This window comes from Somniosus microcephalus, chromosome 13 (genome assembly GCF_052327205.1).
Source record: "Somniosus microcephalus isolate GS21.2 chromosome 13, FLI_Smic_1.0, whole genome shotgun sequence".
Classification (NCBI taxonomy): domain Eukaryota; kingdom Metazoa; phylum Chordata; class Chondrichthyes; order Squaliformes; family Somniosidae; genus Somniosus; species Somniosus microcephalus.
Genome location: NC_140999.1, coordinates 31,012,024 through 31,028,771, shown reverse-complemented (window position 1 = coordinate 31,028,771; position 16,748 = coordinate 31,012,024). Strand labels below are relative to the sequence as shown.

The window sequence follows — 16,748 nt, the reverse complement described above, 5'->3', positions numbered from 1 at the left end:
TCAGAGAAGAGCAGAAAGATCCCTGATTCTCCTGGCAACATTCCTCCCTCATCAACTCCACGGAGAAAAAAACAGACAAACTGGACGTTCACTTCATGGCTGTTGGTGGAATGTCAGTGACAGTTCCCTACATAAAAGTCATTGTACCTGAAAAGTAATTCATTGTATGTACTGCTTTCAGATGTTTTGATGATGTGAAAACATACTTCTGTAAATGCAAGGATTTATATTCTTTCATATATATTCTGTTCTTGAGACCTATGGGGTAATTGTGGTACAGTGATACGAGGCCCACATAAATAGCCAAGATCTGTGTTAGATTGCCCACTGCTTTATTAATAATGTCTAACTGTTTATGTTTAAAACTCTTAAAAATGTAGTTCACAGTGTTTGTAGTTATACTGCAGCCAGTACGAAGCTGAAGTATATACTACGCATATTATTTGCCACCGTTCAATCTGGTTGAATTCACACATCGAATTACACTACATATTTTGCAGATATTGACTGATTCCAAGTCAAAACCACCTCACGTAGACACAAACTGTGTCGTATAACTGGCCTGATAGTCAGAGAATTCTCCGAAACACACCTCAAGATTTATAAATCCTGATTTGAACAGCGTGGCTAATAACGTGACAAACCATTCCGCGTACATGAGATAATATCCTGACCGGAATTACTTTCGCACAAGCCCACTGACAATTTGAAAAAATTCAAACAGCCGCACACTAGCAATCGGCAGTAGTGACCGCACAGCTGTAACCATAGCAACTGATGTCTGATAACTGCCGCTGAGCTCTGTATGACTCCAAAGACATGAACAAAGCATGCCGACACTACACAGCTGACATAACATTAAAGCAAAGCTCTCATGCTGGCTCACACCTCTGCAAGCATCCTATCACCATGGCGACCATGGCATTGCCTTGTAATACTCCACTTGTGCAGTAGAACAAAGACTACTGTGCCAGATCAAGGTTGCACTAAAAGGTAAGTTTATCTTAATATTTAAAAAGAAATTGGAAGGCATGCATTGTAAAAATACAATATTGTTCAGAAACAGTTGTTTACAGAGTATTCCATGAGTAAAGGGGACTGCTTAACTCACGAACAACTGGTTCATGATCTGTACCGTCTGCTTCACTTACGTAATAGATAGCATATCCGACAACTTCCTGTGCATTACCCGGTGGATGCTATTATTGGTTCACAGGTTCCAGTATTAAATCTCAGCAGGTGCATAATTTTCATTAAGTATAAGAAATTCTAACATTGACACAGTGGATTTATATTGGAGGAGACTTCAAAGCGGGGGCCAAGATGCAGCACATTGTTTTTAATGTGCAATCAAACACTTTAGTCAAACTTTAATAACTTAACTAAACACTGACTTCAGCACAGATAAAACATGTTACTTTGAGCAACCAAATCAATTCAATCAGAAAGGATTATCGGGATCATTGCTCAAAAGGGCTTTTTAGTTTATTTAGAATTTTTGTTTTTGTTTTTCCTCACCTCCCACGCCGTTTGTGTTTTCTTGATTTCACATTTTTCTGACAGTGGACAAATTCATTCACACTGGTCCGACACAGAGAAGGGCCAGAGCAATTCTTCCCCAAATACTCAAGAGTTTCTATGGAGGCAGAAGCCCAGAGTTGCTCCATCTTTTTGAAAGCATTAGTGTACCACTTATCGTAGCCACAGGCTTCCTCTGGGCGCCAAAGCTAGCAACTTCAAAAACTATTTAGATTCCATTATGTGACAAAGCAGCTAATATTCTGGGCTAGACATGTGACTAAATGAACACTGAAATCATTATCATAAAAAATGTGTGCGTTTCTTTAAATAAAAGGCAGACAGCAACCAGTTCTATTCTGACATAATCATTGGAAAGAATGCAGGTTATAGGCCTTTCCTCAGATTCTTCCTCTCACTCTGGTCTGGCGCCTCAGTTGACCCTCCTCACTGCTATTGCTGAAACCATAATTCAGCGCAATCGAGGATCACAGGTGCCAACCCATGCCCCTCCACCCTGTGAGGTTGTGCATTGGAAATCCAACACATCCCACCAGCACGCTGGCAAATTATACATTCTTCAGTGTCCCAGCTTTGTTTTTTCTAAGATATTTTCATCCAGCTTTACTGTGGTAAATTAATATAAGTTATCACTGAATCTCTTAACTTACAGCCTGTGGTAATTTACCATGCAGCAGTATGAACTATAAGTTCCAGTTAGTATACACCATCACACATATTGATCGTCAATAATAACATTCCCTTCCAAGCTCCTAGATAATACTATTTTTAAATTGAATTAAATTTCCGGTTTAATGTTATACGTTTTATTTTACCAAAGTAGTATGATTGGATGAAGAACCACTGCATGTGAGAAAATACTTTTTACTATTACCAGTTATTTAATGTCAACATGGAGCAGTCTTCAGTCTACTGGCATCACAAAACAAGATCTGTACACAACAATGATTGCCTTTTCCGTTAGGCCAGAGGACAAAAAAAAAATTGAAATTTTCACACAAGATCATAGGGTAAGTTTGGATGAAAAAGGCCAGTCAACTCATTTGAATTCATCATTCCAACCCTACTGTCCTCCCATCATGGCGTGGAGCTGTCTTGAGTGAGTCCAGTATCCTGATTGGAATTATCATTCTGGAGCCTATAAGATCAATTATGGTCCCTCAAGTAAAAAAAATTGGAGCATTTCAGTGCACTCTAACTAACATAACCCAACAACAGTTTAATTTGCAGCCCTCAGCTGCAGTCAATATTTGGCTGTATTGTGGTCTCTGTATGTACAACTACTGAGCTCTCTGAGCACTAATACATTTCATAAAAAGTTGTGAATAAATTAAACTCCATTCTTTTACAATAGTTGTGTTCTTTTTGTTTTTCCTGGCTCTTAGGTTTGTGAAAAATATTCCAAATCAACAATACTTGGTGTCCCTTTTCTAATTCCACACCTGATTGAGCTATTTCCTTTTAGAAAAGCTATAAATAGTAGGAAAGAAAGTGGTCGGCCTTGGGCTTCAGTGGAAAATAATGGATAATTTGAAGAATATTAGCAGCTGTGGTGTTTGACATCACTCCAGTTAGTTCATATTTATAGTTATTTTCTGATAGGTGACAAAAATAAAGTTGTTTTTTGCAATCGGTGTCATAGGAGAAATTGATTGAAGAAATGTGTGGAAAATGTAGGTATTTTAGTCAAGAAATTATCAAATCAGAAACTAAATTTGCCATGCGCTAAACGTGATGTGATTGACTATGGTTATCTGCACCATCTTTCTCATTGACTTGTTTCACTTTGGTTTCAATTCCCAATCCATTCCAGCCATAAAATGAGTTGCTTGATCACATAATGATTAGGAAGTTCATATTGCATTGACATGACTGGAAGCCTGTGGATCTGATTCCTGGCACACTGTGACCGTAACTCTAACCTGCTAACCAATGTATGTAATGAAATTGCTTTGTTCTCTGCAGGATCACTATGTAACACCAGGCACATTCACATTCCACAAGTTTAGCGTCAGTGAAAAGCTGAAACTGCTTCACACTGATGCTAAACTTGGAGCAGAAATCAAGTTTGAAGGCCCAAACTGGCTCTGAAGCAAAGTGGAGTGTGATTCCCTTCTCCAGGAAGCCTCATTCCACTTTGGCCTGGTTTTAGGTTACAGTGACACCAAAGAGAAGTAGACTGTATGAAGTTCTCTTTTTATAGGTTGTTGTATGCTGTACAAAAGTCTTGTTTAACTAACAGATCTGTATAAAAAGTTTTGTAAAATTGTATGATTGTCAGGTCCCAGGATGCATTGTTGATTGAAGACAAGGGAATTAGAAATGGGGAGAGATATAAAACAGGCTGCTGATTCGCACCCATTTTACACTATCGCACAAAGTCAGAATCTGCCCCCCCCCCCCCCCCCCCCGGGCCAGGATTTTTAATTAGTTGTTGGAGCTGGTTTTGTATTAAATGTGCATGTTTCTGTGCCACTTTGCCTCAAATATGCACATCCAGCAGTGTTTACTAATCCAGAACTGATTTAATTCTGGAGGCATTATTAACATAAGAAATAGGAACAGGAGTAGGCCATATGACCCATCGCGCCTACTCCGCCACTCAGTAAGATCATGGCTGATCTTCGACCTCAGCTCCACTTTCCCGCCCTGTCAGCATATCCATTAAGTCCCTTAGTGCCCAATATACCCAACGACTGAGCCTCCACAGCCCTCTGGGGTAGAGAATTCCAAAGATTCACAACCCTCTGAGTGAAGAAATTTCTCCTCATCTCAGTCCTAAATGGCCAACCCTTTATACTGAGAGTATGACCCCTAGTTCTTGACTCTCCAGCCAGGGGAGACAACCTCTCAGCATCTAATTGGATTGGGAAATCAAGTGACGTTCTCCTGAGTAGCTCACTGATACTGAAGTGAAATCTACTAATTAATCTACCCAGACATAGCACAACCATCCTGGGATGCTACACTACACAGCACCCTGCTGAGAAGATAGGCACGAGCTGGTGATACAGCATGAACTTCATATCATTGCAAGATTAATTTATATCACTGCAAGATTAATTTTATAAACTCATTATTATTGTAGCTTTTTGATGTGCTGTTTTAATTGTTCTTCCTCCTCATCCAAACATTCTTTTTCTTGTAGATTCAGAGCAGGGTGGCAGCCCGAGGCCTGCTATTGGCTCTGAGGCTGATGACAGCAAGACAGGAACAATTGGTGAGTATTGAGCTTGCTAACATAAGATTATGATTGTGATACTTCCCTCCCTCTGTCAGTGTCACTGATGTATACAGTGATACTTCCCTCCCTCTGTCAGTGTCACTGATGTATACAGTGATACTTCCCTCCCTCTGTCAGTGTCACTGATGTATACAGTGATACTTCCCTCCCTCTCTCAGTGTCACTGATGTATACAGCTGTACATCCCTCCTTCTCAGTGTCACTGATGTACAGTATACAGTGATACTTCCCTCCCTCTCAATGTTACTGATGTATACAGTGGTACATACCTCCCTCTCAGTGTTAATCTTTAGTTTGAGCTCTCCAGTCGGTCAGTTATACTGAACTCACCTGAGTTAATTATTTTGTTCCGTTGCTGTGCACCATTTAGGTTAAACTTTAGACTTCATTCATCTGTATAATGCAGTTACAAAATAGGAGAAAGAGCAGCATTGCATGTGTGTACTTCAACTTGTGCTTAATGTTCTGCTATCTACTATCTGAATGCTAGATAAACTTTTATTGTTATGAAACCGCTGATAGGACAGTTGGCTCTTTACCCAGTATTACAAAGTCAATTTTGTAAACTTAAAAATTAAAGTTTAAAGTGTTCATTTTTCACTGGCTGTAGTTATACTGTTATTATAGCAATTTAAGTCTCCTGGTGGTGATCTCATGCCAACGTTGAATGGAGGATAGCTTACCTTCAGTTATACTGCACATTTTGCATCATTGCAAAGTTAAAACCTCTGCAGCAAAACAGAACAGGCAGTAAATTGGACTAGTAATGTATTACAGCTTTAAGGAAAGAGAAGCAGAACTGTTCAATAAGAAGTTAGTCTGGTTAAACAGACAATTCTTTGTACTTGCAGCTTAAAACAAAGAGAACGGTGCTACCCTCGATTTTCTACATGCTGCAGAGCCCTATTGCAGCCTGGATTAGCTCTGCCCACCAATCTGCAAAGCTATCTACTCACACTGCAGCAGTTTATAGTCAGGGCCCCTAAGGATTTGCCAATCTGCAATTGCAGAAATTGCCCCTTCCCACCAAGGAATTTTGACCCTATCAGCTTCTTTTGTTTTTCTTCCATAATTTTGCCCCTAGTAACTAAATGCAAACCCAATGCCTGACCTAGCGATGCTTCTACCAGCAGTTGGTGTGGTGGTTCCAAATAATGTCAGGTGACAACAACCTTCTCATTTCCTTTGATATACAGCTATCTAATACCCAAGCATTTCACACCAGAAACAAGTCGCCGACTGTGAAAATCATTGGTATTATGTATCACCACTAATCCCATCTCCTTAATCAACTGCTTGCCAACATTGGAGTTCAGTTTATAGGTAAATGTTCAGAGGTGTGAAATGTATATAAGGATAAACAAATTAGAGACCACTGGGGATTAAAAGATGGTGTCATTCCAATTCAGAACACCAAGTACTAAAGCAAACTACTGCGGATGCTGGAAATCTAAAAAAAACAGAAAATGCTGGAAATACTCAGCAGGTCAGGCAGCATCTGTATAGAGAGAGAAAAACAGAGTAAACGATTTAGGTCGTTGATCTTTCATCAGAACACCAAGTATTGGTTACATACTGCTTGATCTTTAAATAGTACTTCAACACTTAACTGTCCCACCAAGGTGATAGATTGTGGGTGGCGGGGGTTGGATACGGTGATTGGGCAACCACCTCCATGCAGCTATACAGCTACACAAGGTATTCCTTCAGATGGGCTGGAGTTCCACTCTTTCATAGTCGGGTCGAGTGGGGCAAGAGAATTCTCCAGCTCAAGCTCAATTTAAACAGCCTCAAAACTGATACTCCATAGTTGCTTTTATAGGACACTGTTTTTACTCTGATTCTATGAGCATGGTCATAGCATTAACACCACTAAATCTAACGCTTATCCTAGCAACGGAATTGTAGGCTTGGAAAAAAAAACTTGGATGTACAATTATGTTGCCAGGAGAAGAAAGCCGGATTAAGTAGCATAAATCTGGGAGCTGGCTGATGGATGCTGGCCTCCCAGAATCCAAACTAAAAGACACTTGGGCTGGGAACTCACTGGGGAATGTGTGGATCTGGATCTTCACCGGTTGAAAGATATCAAATAAGAGGAACTTTTACATTTTTCCATTAAAATATTGTTTCTTTGTCTCTGAGCATAGTGTTTATTTTGAGAATTGGCCCCCCAATTCAGGCAGATTCCTGCTGTAATTTTGGTGAGAGTTTGCCGGATCGGCCAGAAACAAAACAAGGACAAACATTTGCCAGGTCCCGGCCTTGCACCCAAGGGTGTGGCTTTGCTGGAATGGAATCACCACCCACCTCTTACAAGGCCTTTCAGTGCAGTACTGAGGGAGTGCTGCACTTTTGAGTGTTGCCGTGGCATTAAACCGAGGCCCCGTCTGTCCCCTCAAGTGGACGTAAAAGATCTCATGGCACTATTCAATGAAGAACAGGGCCATTCTCCTGGTGTCCTGGCCAACATTTATCTCTCATCCAAAATCACTAAAACAGATTATCTAGTCATTTATCTCATTGTTCGTTGAGGGACCTTACTGCACGGAAATTGGCTGCCGCATTTTCCTGCATTGCAACAGTGACTACACTTCAAAAAGACTTACTTGGTTATGAACCATTTTGGATTGTTCTAAGGTCATGAAAGGTGCTATATAACTGCAGATTCTTTCTTCTCATCATGATAAGATGCTTGCGAGAGAACTCCGAAAGTCAACATTCCCGCATCGCAATCCTATTTTAGGACCTGGCTTAGGTTCGGCACAGGTATGTCTGGTCAGACCAGGTGCACCAGCCAACCCCTCAGTGATTGTGTGGTCGACCTTAGAGTCCAGTCCAGGATTGAGGCCTGGACCCCAAAGAGCTGACCAATTTTTAAAAAACATTTTAAGCATCCCCCTTTTTAAGGAGGCTGCAGAGTCACAGCTTTCTTCTGGGTGGGGGAGGGGTGAGTTACCCATGATATTCATGCAGAAAACAATGTAGCAAGAGGAATATGAGTATAGGAATAAAACTCAGCATCTGCACAGCACAGTCTGTGAACACCAGGGCCCCCAGCTCTGCCAGACCTCAGGACAAACCCCCTACTGCTACCAGAGCCCAGGATTGCCCACAGTACTGTCATAACCCATAACTTCCCTCCAGTGCAACTCAGCCCCACCGCCTTCCTCAGTAGTGCTATAACTACCATCTTGCTGCATATCTTCAACTATGGAATGAAAGTTAACACACTTGGGTAAAGGAATATACAGAAAAACAAAGGACATCATTTAATGTTATCACAGAATAAGTAACAATTGTAGAATTCAATCTCTAAAGCACCAGTAAACAATCCAGAATACTATGTAATAAAAACAGAATTGCACTTATTCAGTCACTGTTAATCAATGATCCTGATAATACACCGTACATTATTACATGGCAGGTTATAACAGCATATCCTCCTGATTCTCACTGAGTAATGCCACAGGAAAACTGCTAGTAATACATAAAACAGCATGCATTTCATGGGAGATTTTTATCTTTGAATTATAAACACTCAATTATTTTCTCAGTGGAAAAGAGAAATTTTGTCGCTGTACATAACAGTATTTCAGTTTGTGTGTTTTTGAAAATAATTTGAATACAAATTGGACAACCGATTTAACTAGGATTTCAATTAAACTTTTAAATAAAAATGATTTAACTTCAGAAAGCGTGTCAAATTGAGAGACGTCCTATTGTTTACATTTAATTATTGTTTACATATATACGAAAAGCTAGAGGACAAATTTAAAAGCTTTACATATTGTCCATACTTGTTTATACAGCTGCTGTGAGTGTGTGAAATACTAATTACCTGTATTTGCTGTTGACTGGAAAAACCTGGAAGCTATGTATAGTAATTTTTTTTTAACATTAACTTCATAACATAATCCATTTTGTTTTTCTCAGGTTTTTAATTTAAAAAAACTACTTTTGGACTCTTGTTTCGGGTAAATAATGTGGTAGATATTCAATGTAACGCCTGGGAGTAAACCTGGTGCTGCAGGTCGGCTGGCTGTTACAGAAAACACTCAATTTTCATTACCCTGAGAAGTCAATGGAAATGAAAATTGGGCGGGTCCCGTATCGGGCGGATAATCCGCAACACCTGCTTTACTGTACGATGAAATTCTGCCCCAAAGTTATCTGACATAATATTTTCGAGCTGTTGACCGGAAAACATTTCCAGAGGATATTGGTTGCAAGCCTGTCCCCCAACCCCACCCACTTTCCAAGAGCTGCAAAAAATTGCTGACTCAATTTTGTTGGTTGGAAGTAAAAATAATTGAAAGCTGCCATGAGTTTATTTACTGCTCTCGAGATGCAGAAAGTGGAATCCGTATATTTCATTTATTTCCCTGTGCCAAACAGTATATTTTTCGGAACCAATCATAAAACAATCAGTGTAGGAGGAGAAGTGTTCAAAACTGACAAACTAGTACTAGCAGACCTGGGATCCCTCCCAATGCTGTCAGACCCTTGATCTTCCTCCCTCCATTAATAACACAACCGAGGAACCCCAGAGGGGTACGGCAGTGTAGTCGTTATGTTATTGAACTAGTATCCAGAGGCCTGGACTAATAATCCAGAAAATGTGAGTTTAAATTCCACCATGGCAGTTTGAGAATCTGAATTCAGTTTTTTTTAAAAGCTGGTAGCAGTAAAAGTGACCATGAAGCTGTCAGATTATCGTAAAGACCCAACAGGTTCACTAATGTCCTTTAGGGAAGGCAACCGGCTGTCCTTACCTGGACTGGTCTATACATGACGCCAGTCCCACACAAATGTGGCTGACTCTTAATGTGGCTCTCTGACGTTGCCTAACGGGTCAGTTGCATCAAACCGCTGCTCAGTGGTTCAGGAAGTAGGCCCACCACCACTTTCTCAGGGCAACTAGGGATGGGCAATAAATGCTGGCCTTGCTAGCGACACCCACATCCAGATAAATGAATTTTTAAAAAATCTACTAGTGAGCCAAACTCTAAGGGGTAAAAATTTGATAGCGCCCGCATCGCTGGGGTGCTAATTTTAGCGCCCCCACAGTCGATCTTCCCAGGTAGCACCTCAAGAGGGAGGAGGGGAGCTACTGGAAACGCCCCGCTTCCCTCTTGGGGCACTGCAAGCCAAAACTGCGGCACGTCGCAGGCCTTCCTCCTCTTCTTAAAGGGGAGGGGCCTGGTGCAGCACGTCCCGGCGCCCAGCTGGGCCACCAGGGATCGGGTGTGCCGGCAAACGAGCCCGGCACTCAAGAGGAGTGCCGGGCTCACAGAGAGCAGCCGGCACCCTGCGGGGGGGCTTCACAGGGGCCGGGGACAGCAATGGGGGCAGGTGCTGGCAGGCGACCAGCAACAAAAATGGCCGCCCGCCACCTCCCCTTTAATATTGGGTGGCGCCCCCCGACTTTAACTAGTGCCGCCCTGGCTGCAGGTAGGTCCCCCTGACCCCGTCGGACATAGCATGTCAAATAGCTTGGCTATCTTCATAACAGATCGCTAGGTTCCAATGTGTGAGTGCAAGCTTACATGTATCAGCATGTCAAACACAAAAGAATTGTGGATGTGATTAACTTAGATGTATGAACAATTGACAGCACTGTGGGGATCAGCTGACTACTTGCTCCTGAAACCTATTTAGGGAGGGAATTGCAGCGCTTGCAGCATGGCCGCCAATGGTTGGGCGAGAAGAGACGGGGGATGCACAAGAGACCAGAATCTGAGGAAGGCAAAATACTCAGGAGGTTGTAGAGCTGGAGGAGGTTACAGAAATAAGGAGGGGAAAGGCCATGAAGAGATTTAAACATGGGGATGAGAATTTTAAATTTGAGGTGTTCGGCGACTGGGAGCCGATGTACAAATGAACGAACAAACTTGTATTCTTATAGCGCCTTTCACAACCTCCGGATGGTTGGGGAGTAGGGCTGAGGCTGGGGGAGGTTTGACTTGGTGGGCATGGGGAAGGGGGTGATACAGCAGAGGCAACTAAATGGATTGTCTCAATCCTAGTGACAAAGAAGTCCATCAGCTGCTCGAACTTGTTGTTGGATGTGAGGGTGGAATAGGCTGGGGAGAGGTGTTTAAGGAGATAGTTGGTAGTGGAGGATAGAGATGGGGGTTATTTTTGCTCTCCAGAGCAATCCTGAAATAGTAAGTGGTTTTGGCATGTGAGTGAGGCCCGATAATGCTTGATGTGGTCCATGTAGGTCTGGTGATGGATGGCTAAACCATTTGTGTGCCAGATACCATCAAATCTGTGTCCCTTTGACTTGATGGAGCAAAGATGGAGGCCATACTTGGAGGAGGAACCCGGATGGGAGAGTGTAATGGCTTTAGTGGGGACTAGATTCATCAAAGGTAGAGGAGAGGGAGAGGTTGAGCAAATCAACAGCCGCAGAAGTATCATGGTGAATGGAAGGCCACAGGTTTGGCAGTTTGAAAGTACAGTTGTAAGTGACGGGGGAAGAATTTATTCCTGAGGCAGATCCAGAAGGAAGTTACAATTTAAAGCAAGGCTTCTGTCAAAGGTATTATAGTCCAGCCTACACACATCTGCGCACATACTTTTAATGTAATGAGCATGATTGAATGAGGCAGCCTTTCTGGCCAATTTTCTTTACTTTCTCTAAACAGCCAAGTCTTGCCCTTAGGGCTAGGTCGTGTATGAGTGTCCGAGGAAATTCTTCTTGAATTAAGACTTGCGGTGGCTTTCTAGATATTCTAGTGTTGCAGCTGCTGCATCTAAAATTCCCCAGAAAACTGAACTTTTGATGTGGTTAACTGATAGCAAAAAAAGTCACTGGAAAGTTCACAAAGTATAGTTGCAGGCAGTAGCGTTCAACTGTTACATGATAACTGAATAATCTGTGCTGCTGAGAAAATGCGCACAGAGGCCTTGCACAAGATACCCAAACAGGAATCCGTGGGAGGGGAAAGGTCACAGAGAAGAGGATGTACCTGTGCTTAAACTGGCACCCCCAGTATCTGTCTGATGACGGGAAGACGAAGGGCGGGAAGTCGCTATTCCTTTCTTGTGGGCAGAACTGTTAGTATGAAACCTAGTGTGGGCGATACAGTATGTTATCTGTCGTAACCCACGTTGCCTCTGGATGCCAAAATGCTACCACAAACCAGAGTTGCATTACAGTTAACATGATAACATATTTCTTTTGGGGCTGACGTAATTTTGGGTTGACCTTGTTTCAACTTTGTGTTGAATTACAACTGAGCCTTTTTCTGTAAGCTTTCCCAGTAGATGACAGTTACTTAATTTCTGTAACCACAACTCTGTGTGTCACATGTGCAGCCCTTCCCAGCCTGAATTTACACGAACACAATTATTTTAGAAGCAGGATTCTTTTCTATAAGAGGAAAAATTTTCATTAATTCTTGACATGCAAGCAATGTAATATTTTTCAATGGTGATTATTAGTGCTGACAATTTGTGAAAGTAAGGTTTAGCAAGGATAGTTAATTGTCAGAGGCACCATAGTCAGCATGAAGACGTTGCTTACAATTCTATCACAGATTTTCTAGCTGTAGACTTCATGACAGATGTGGAGTTTACTGATTGGACTCCATGTCGAGGGGTTGAGAGGAAGTGAACTACTTGAGGAGTGCTGCTTGTTCTGTCAATCGTCCTTTAAGAACATAAGAAATAGGAGCAGGAGTAGGCCATTCAACCCCTCAAGCTTGCTCCACCATTCAATAAGATCATGGCTGATCTGATCTTGGCCTCAACTCCACTTTTCTGCCTGTTCCCCATAACCCTTGACTCCTCTGTAGTTAAAAAATCTGTCTTTCTCCGCCTTGAATATAGTCAATGACTCAGCCTCCACAGCTCTCTGGAGTAGAGAATTCCAAAGATTCACGACCCTCTGAGAGAAGAAATTCCTCCTCATCTCCATCTTAAATGGGCGACCCCTTATTCTGAACCTATGCCCCCTAGTTCTAGATTCCCCCACGAGGGGAAACATCCTCTCTGCATCTACCTTGTTGAGCCCCCTCAGAATCTTAGATATAAGATCACCTCTCATTCTTCTAATCTCCAATGAGTATACGCCCAACCTGCTCAACCTTTCCTCATAAGACAACCCCTTCATCCCATGAATCAACCTAGTGAACCTTCTCTGAACTGCCTCCAATGCAAGTATATCCCTCCTTAAATAAGAGGACCGAAACTGTACGCAGTACTTAAGTGTGATCTCACCAATGCCCTGTACAGTTGTAGCAAGACTTCCCTACTTTTATACTCCATCCCCCTTGGAATAAAGGCCAACATTCCAATTGCCTTCCTAATTACTTGCTGTACCTGTATGCTAACTTTTTGTGTTTCATGTACGAGGACACCCAGATCCCTCTGTACTGCAGCATTCTGTAATCTCTCTCCATTTAAATAATATTTTGCTTTTCTATTTTTCCTACCAAAGTGGATAACCTCACAGTTCCCCACATTATACTCCATCTGCCAAATGTTTGTCCACTCACTTAACCTATCTACAGGAAACTTTATGTTATCCGGAGGCTAAATGTCCGGCAAGCTCGAGCCACCGGCAAAAATCAGGAGCCGTTTTGTTAGTTTTTTTTTCTTCTCGTGGCTTTTTTTTCTCAACAGTCAGGCTCTGCAAAGTCTCTCTGAAGCTGTTGCTAAGTGACAGAGACGCTTCCAAGGTACAGCCGACTGTTTAGAAGCTGTTGCTAAGCAACAGTGTTTGTTGACAGATACGGAGCTGAAAAGCTCCGTATGCTTCAACATTAACGCTGGTGTGTCCGGCAGTTTTGAGGGAACGGCAACAGCTCGGTCCCGTCAGTGCCGGATAGCACAAAGTTTCCTGTATATCCCTTTGCAGACTCTTGTCCTCCTCACAATTTGCTTTCCCACCTATCTTTGTATCGTCAGAAAATTTGGCTACAGTACACTCGGTCCCTTCATCCAAGTCATTAATATAGATTGTAAATAGTTGAGACCCCAGCACTGATCCCTGTGGCACCCAACTAGTTACAGTTTGCCAACCTGAAAATGACCCATTTATCCCAACTCTGTTTTCTATTAGTTAGCTCTTATCTTGTGCAGTAACCTTTTATGTGGCACCTTATCGAATGCCTTTTGGAAATCCAAATACACCACATCTACTGGTTCCCCTTGATCCACCCTGCTCATTACATCCTCAAAGAACTCTAATAAATTTGTCAAACACGATTTCCCTTCCATAAAACCATGCTGACTCTGCTTGACTGTATTATGATTCTCTAACTGTCCTGCTACTACTTCCTTAATAATGGACCCCAGCATTTTCCCAATGACAGATGTTAGGCTAACTGGCCTATAGTTTCCTGCTTTCTGTCTCCCACCTTTCTTGAAGGGGCATTATATTTGCGGTTTTCCAATCCGCTGGGACTTTTCCAGAGTCTAGGGAATTTTGGATATTTACATCCACTATCTCTGCCGCCACTTCTTTTATGACCCTAGGATGCAGGCCATCAGGACCAGGGGACTTGTCAGCCTTTAGTCCCATTAGTTTGCCTAGTACTTTTTTTCTCTAGTGATAGTGATTGTTTTAAGTTCCTTCCTCCCTTTTACCCCTTGATTTTCCACTATTATTGGGATGCTTTTAGTATCTTCTACCGTGAAGACAGATACAAAATATTTGTTCAAAGTCTCTGCCATTTCCCTGTTTCCCATTATTAATTCCCCAGTCTCATCCTCTAAGGGACCAACATTTACTTTAGCTACTCTCTTCCTTTTTACATACTTATAGAAGCTCTTACTGTCTGCTTTTATATTTTTTGCTAGTTTACTCTCAATCTATTTTCTCCCTCGTTATTTTTATAGTCATCCTTTGCTGGTTTCTGAAAATTTCCCAATCCTCTGGCCTACCACTAATCTTCGCAACATTGTTTGCCTTTTCTTTCAATTTGATACCATCCTTAACTCCCTTAGTTAGCCACGGATGGTTCATCCTTCTTGTAGAATCTTTTTTTCTCACTGGAATACATCTTTGTTGAGAGTTATGAAATATCTCCTTAAATGTCTGCCACTGCTTATCTAATGTCTTGCCTTTTAATCTATTTTTCCAGTCCACTTTAGCCAACCCTGTCTTCATACCCTTGTAATTGCCTTTATTTAAGTTTAATACACTAGTTTCAGACCCAAGTTTCTCACCCTCAAACTGAATGTGAAATTCTATCATGTTATGATCGCTCTTCCCTAGAGAATCATTTACTATGAGATCATTAATTAATCCTGTCTAAAATAGCCTTCTCCCTGGTTGGCTCCACAGCGTATTGTTCTAAGAAACTGTCCTGAATACACTCTCTGAACTCGTCCACAAGGCTACCTTTGCCAATTTGCAGGGCGGGCTTAACGAGGTCAATCAAGGGAAAATAGCGTGGGAAGGCCGTACGTCATTGGGGGCGGGACTGAAACCTGACAACCAGCAGTTCCACTCCCAACACGTCCCCATTGATAAAATCCAACCCCACGTCTCTGTAATGGCTATCAGATCATACCCATTTATTTCTATTTGTGCCGTTAATTAATCTTTCTTGTTACAAATGCTGCGTGCATTCAGATAAAGAGCCTTTAATTTTGTCATTTTCCCCTACTCTTATGCTTGTATGCTCTGTTCCTTCCTGTCACACTCTGGTCATCATTACCCCTATCGCTACCCTGCAATATTGCCTTGTCCTTTCTCTTTAACTTTCTAAGTTTCCCCTCACCTGAACCCTCCCCCCCACTATTTAGTTTAAAGCCCTATCTACAGCCCTAGTTATTCGATTCGCCAGGACACTGGTCCCAGCACTGTTCAAGTGAAGCCCGTCCCAACGGAACAGCTCCCTCTTTCCCCAGTACGGTGCTAGTGCCCCATGAATCGAAACCCATTTCTCCTACACCAATCCTTGAGCCATGCATACAACTCTCTGATCTTATTAACCCTATGCCAATTTGCTCGTGGCTCAGGTAGTAATCTAGAGGTTACTACCTTTGTGGTTCTGCCTTTTAATTTAGCCCTTAGCTGCTCATACTCCCTCAGCAGAACCTCTTTCTTAATCCTACCAATGTCGTTGATACCTACGTGGACCACGACAACTGGATCTTTCCCCCCCACTCTAAGTTCCTCTCCAGCCCCGAGGAGATGTCCTTAACCCTGGCACCAGGCAGGCAACGCAGCCTTCGGGACTCACGCTCTCAGCTGCAGACAACAGTATCTATCCTCCTAACTATACTGTCCCCTACCACTACTACATTCCTTTTTACTCGAATGGCCCCCTGTACCACGGTGCTGTGGTCAGTTTGCTCATCCTCCCTGCAGTTCTTGCTCTTGTCCACACAGGCTGCAAGAACCTCATACCTGTTGGACAAATGCAAGGGCCAAGGCTCCTCCAATGCTACCTTCTGTATCCCCATACGTGCCTCACTCGTAGTCACACCCTCCTGTCCCTGACCACGGACCAAATCGGAAGTATTTAACCTAAGCGGTGTGATTGCCTCTTGGAACAAAGTGTCCAGGTAACTTTCTCCCTCCCTGATGTGTCGCAGCGTCCAAAGCTCAGATTCCAGCTCATCAACTCTGAGCCGAAGTTCCTCAAGCTGCAGACACTTACTGCAGATGTGGTTGCTGTGGATCACACTGGGGTTCACCAGCTCCCACATGCTACAGCTGCAACACATCACCTGCCCTGCCATCTCTATTGTATTTTATTTAACTAATTAGGTTTTCAAGTTTTGAAATACTGAATTGTCTATTAAGTTTTTAATCTAGGTAATAACCTTGTATAATTTATTAAATTTAATTATATGCTTTAAGTCTTTACTGTAACTTAGCCCACAATCCTAATTTAACCCTAGTTGTTTATATTTTTTTAAGCAGCACCTCTTACCCCCACCTCACCGAATTCCCTCACTCACCAAATTCCTGAGTTTAGTACTCTGTAGAAGCAGTACT

At 42.3% G+C, this 16,748-nt stretch overlaps 1 protein-coding gene across 4 annotated transcripts in view; it reads left to right on the top strand.

Annotated features, from left to right (window-relative positions):
* The window catches only part of nfic (nuclear factor I/C), a 482,744-nt gene that overhangs the window by 251,977 nt on the left and 214,019 nt on the right, over positions 1-16,748 (top strand). For all 4 annotated transcript variants that reach the window (XR_015080544.1, XR_015080545.1, XM_086004725.1 and 1 more), the window contains one exon: positions 4,688-4,759. Coding sequence is in view for 2 of the 4 variants with exons in the window: in XM_086004725.1 (XP_085860851.1) it covers positions 4,688-4,759 (72 nt within the window). In the remaining 2 variants the exon portion in view is untranslated. The remainder of the gene's footprint in view (positions 1-4,687; positions 4,760-16,748) is intronic.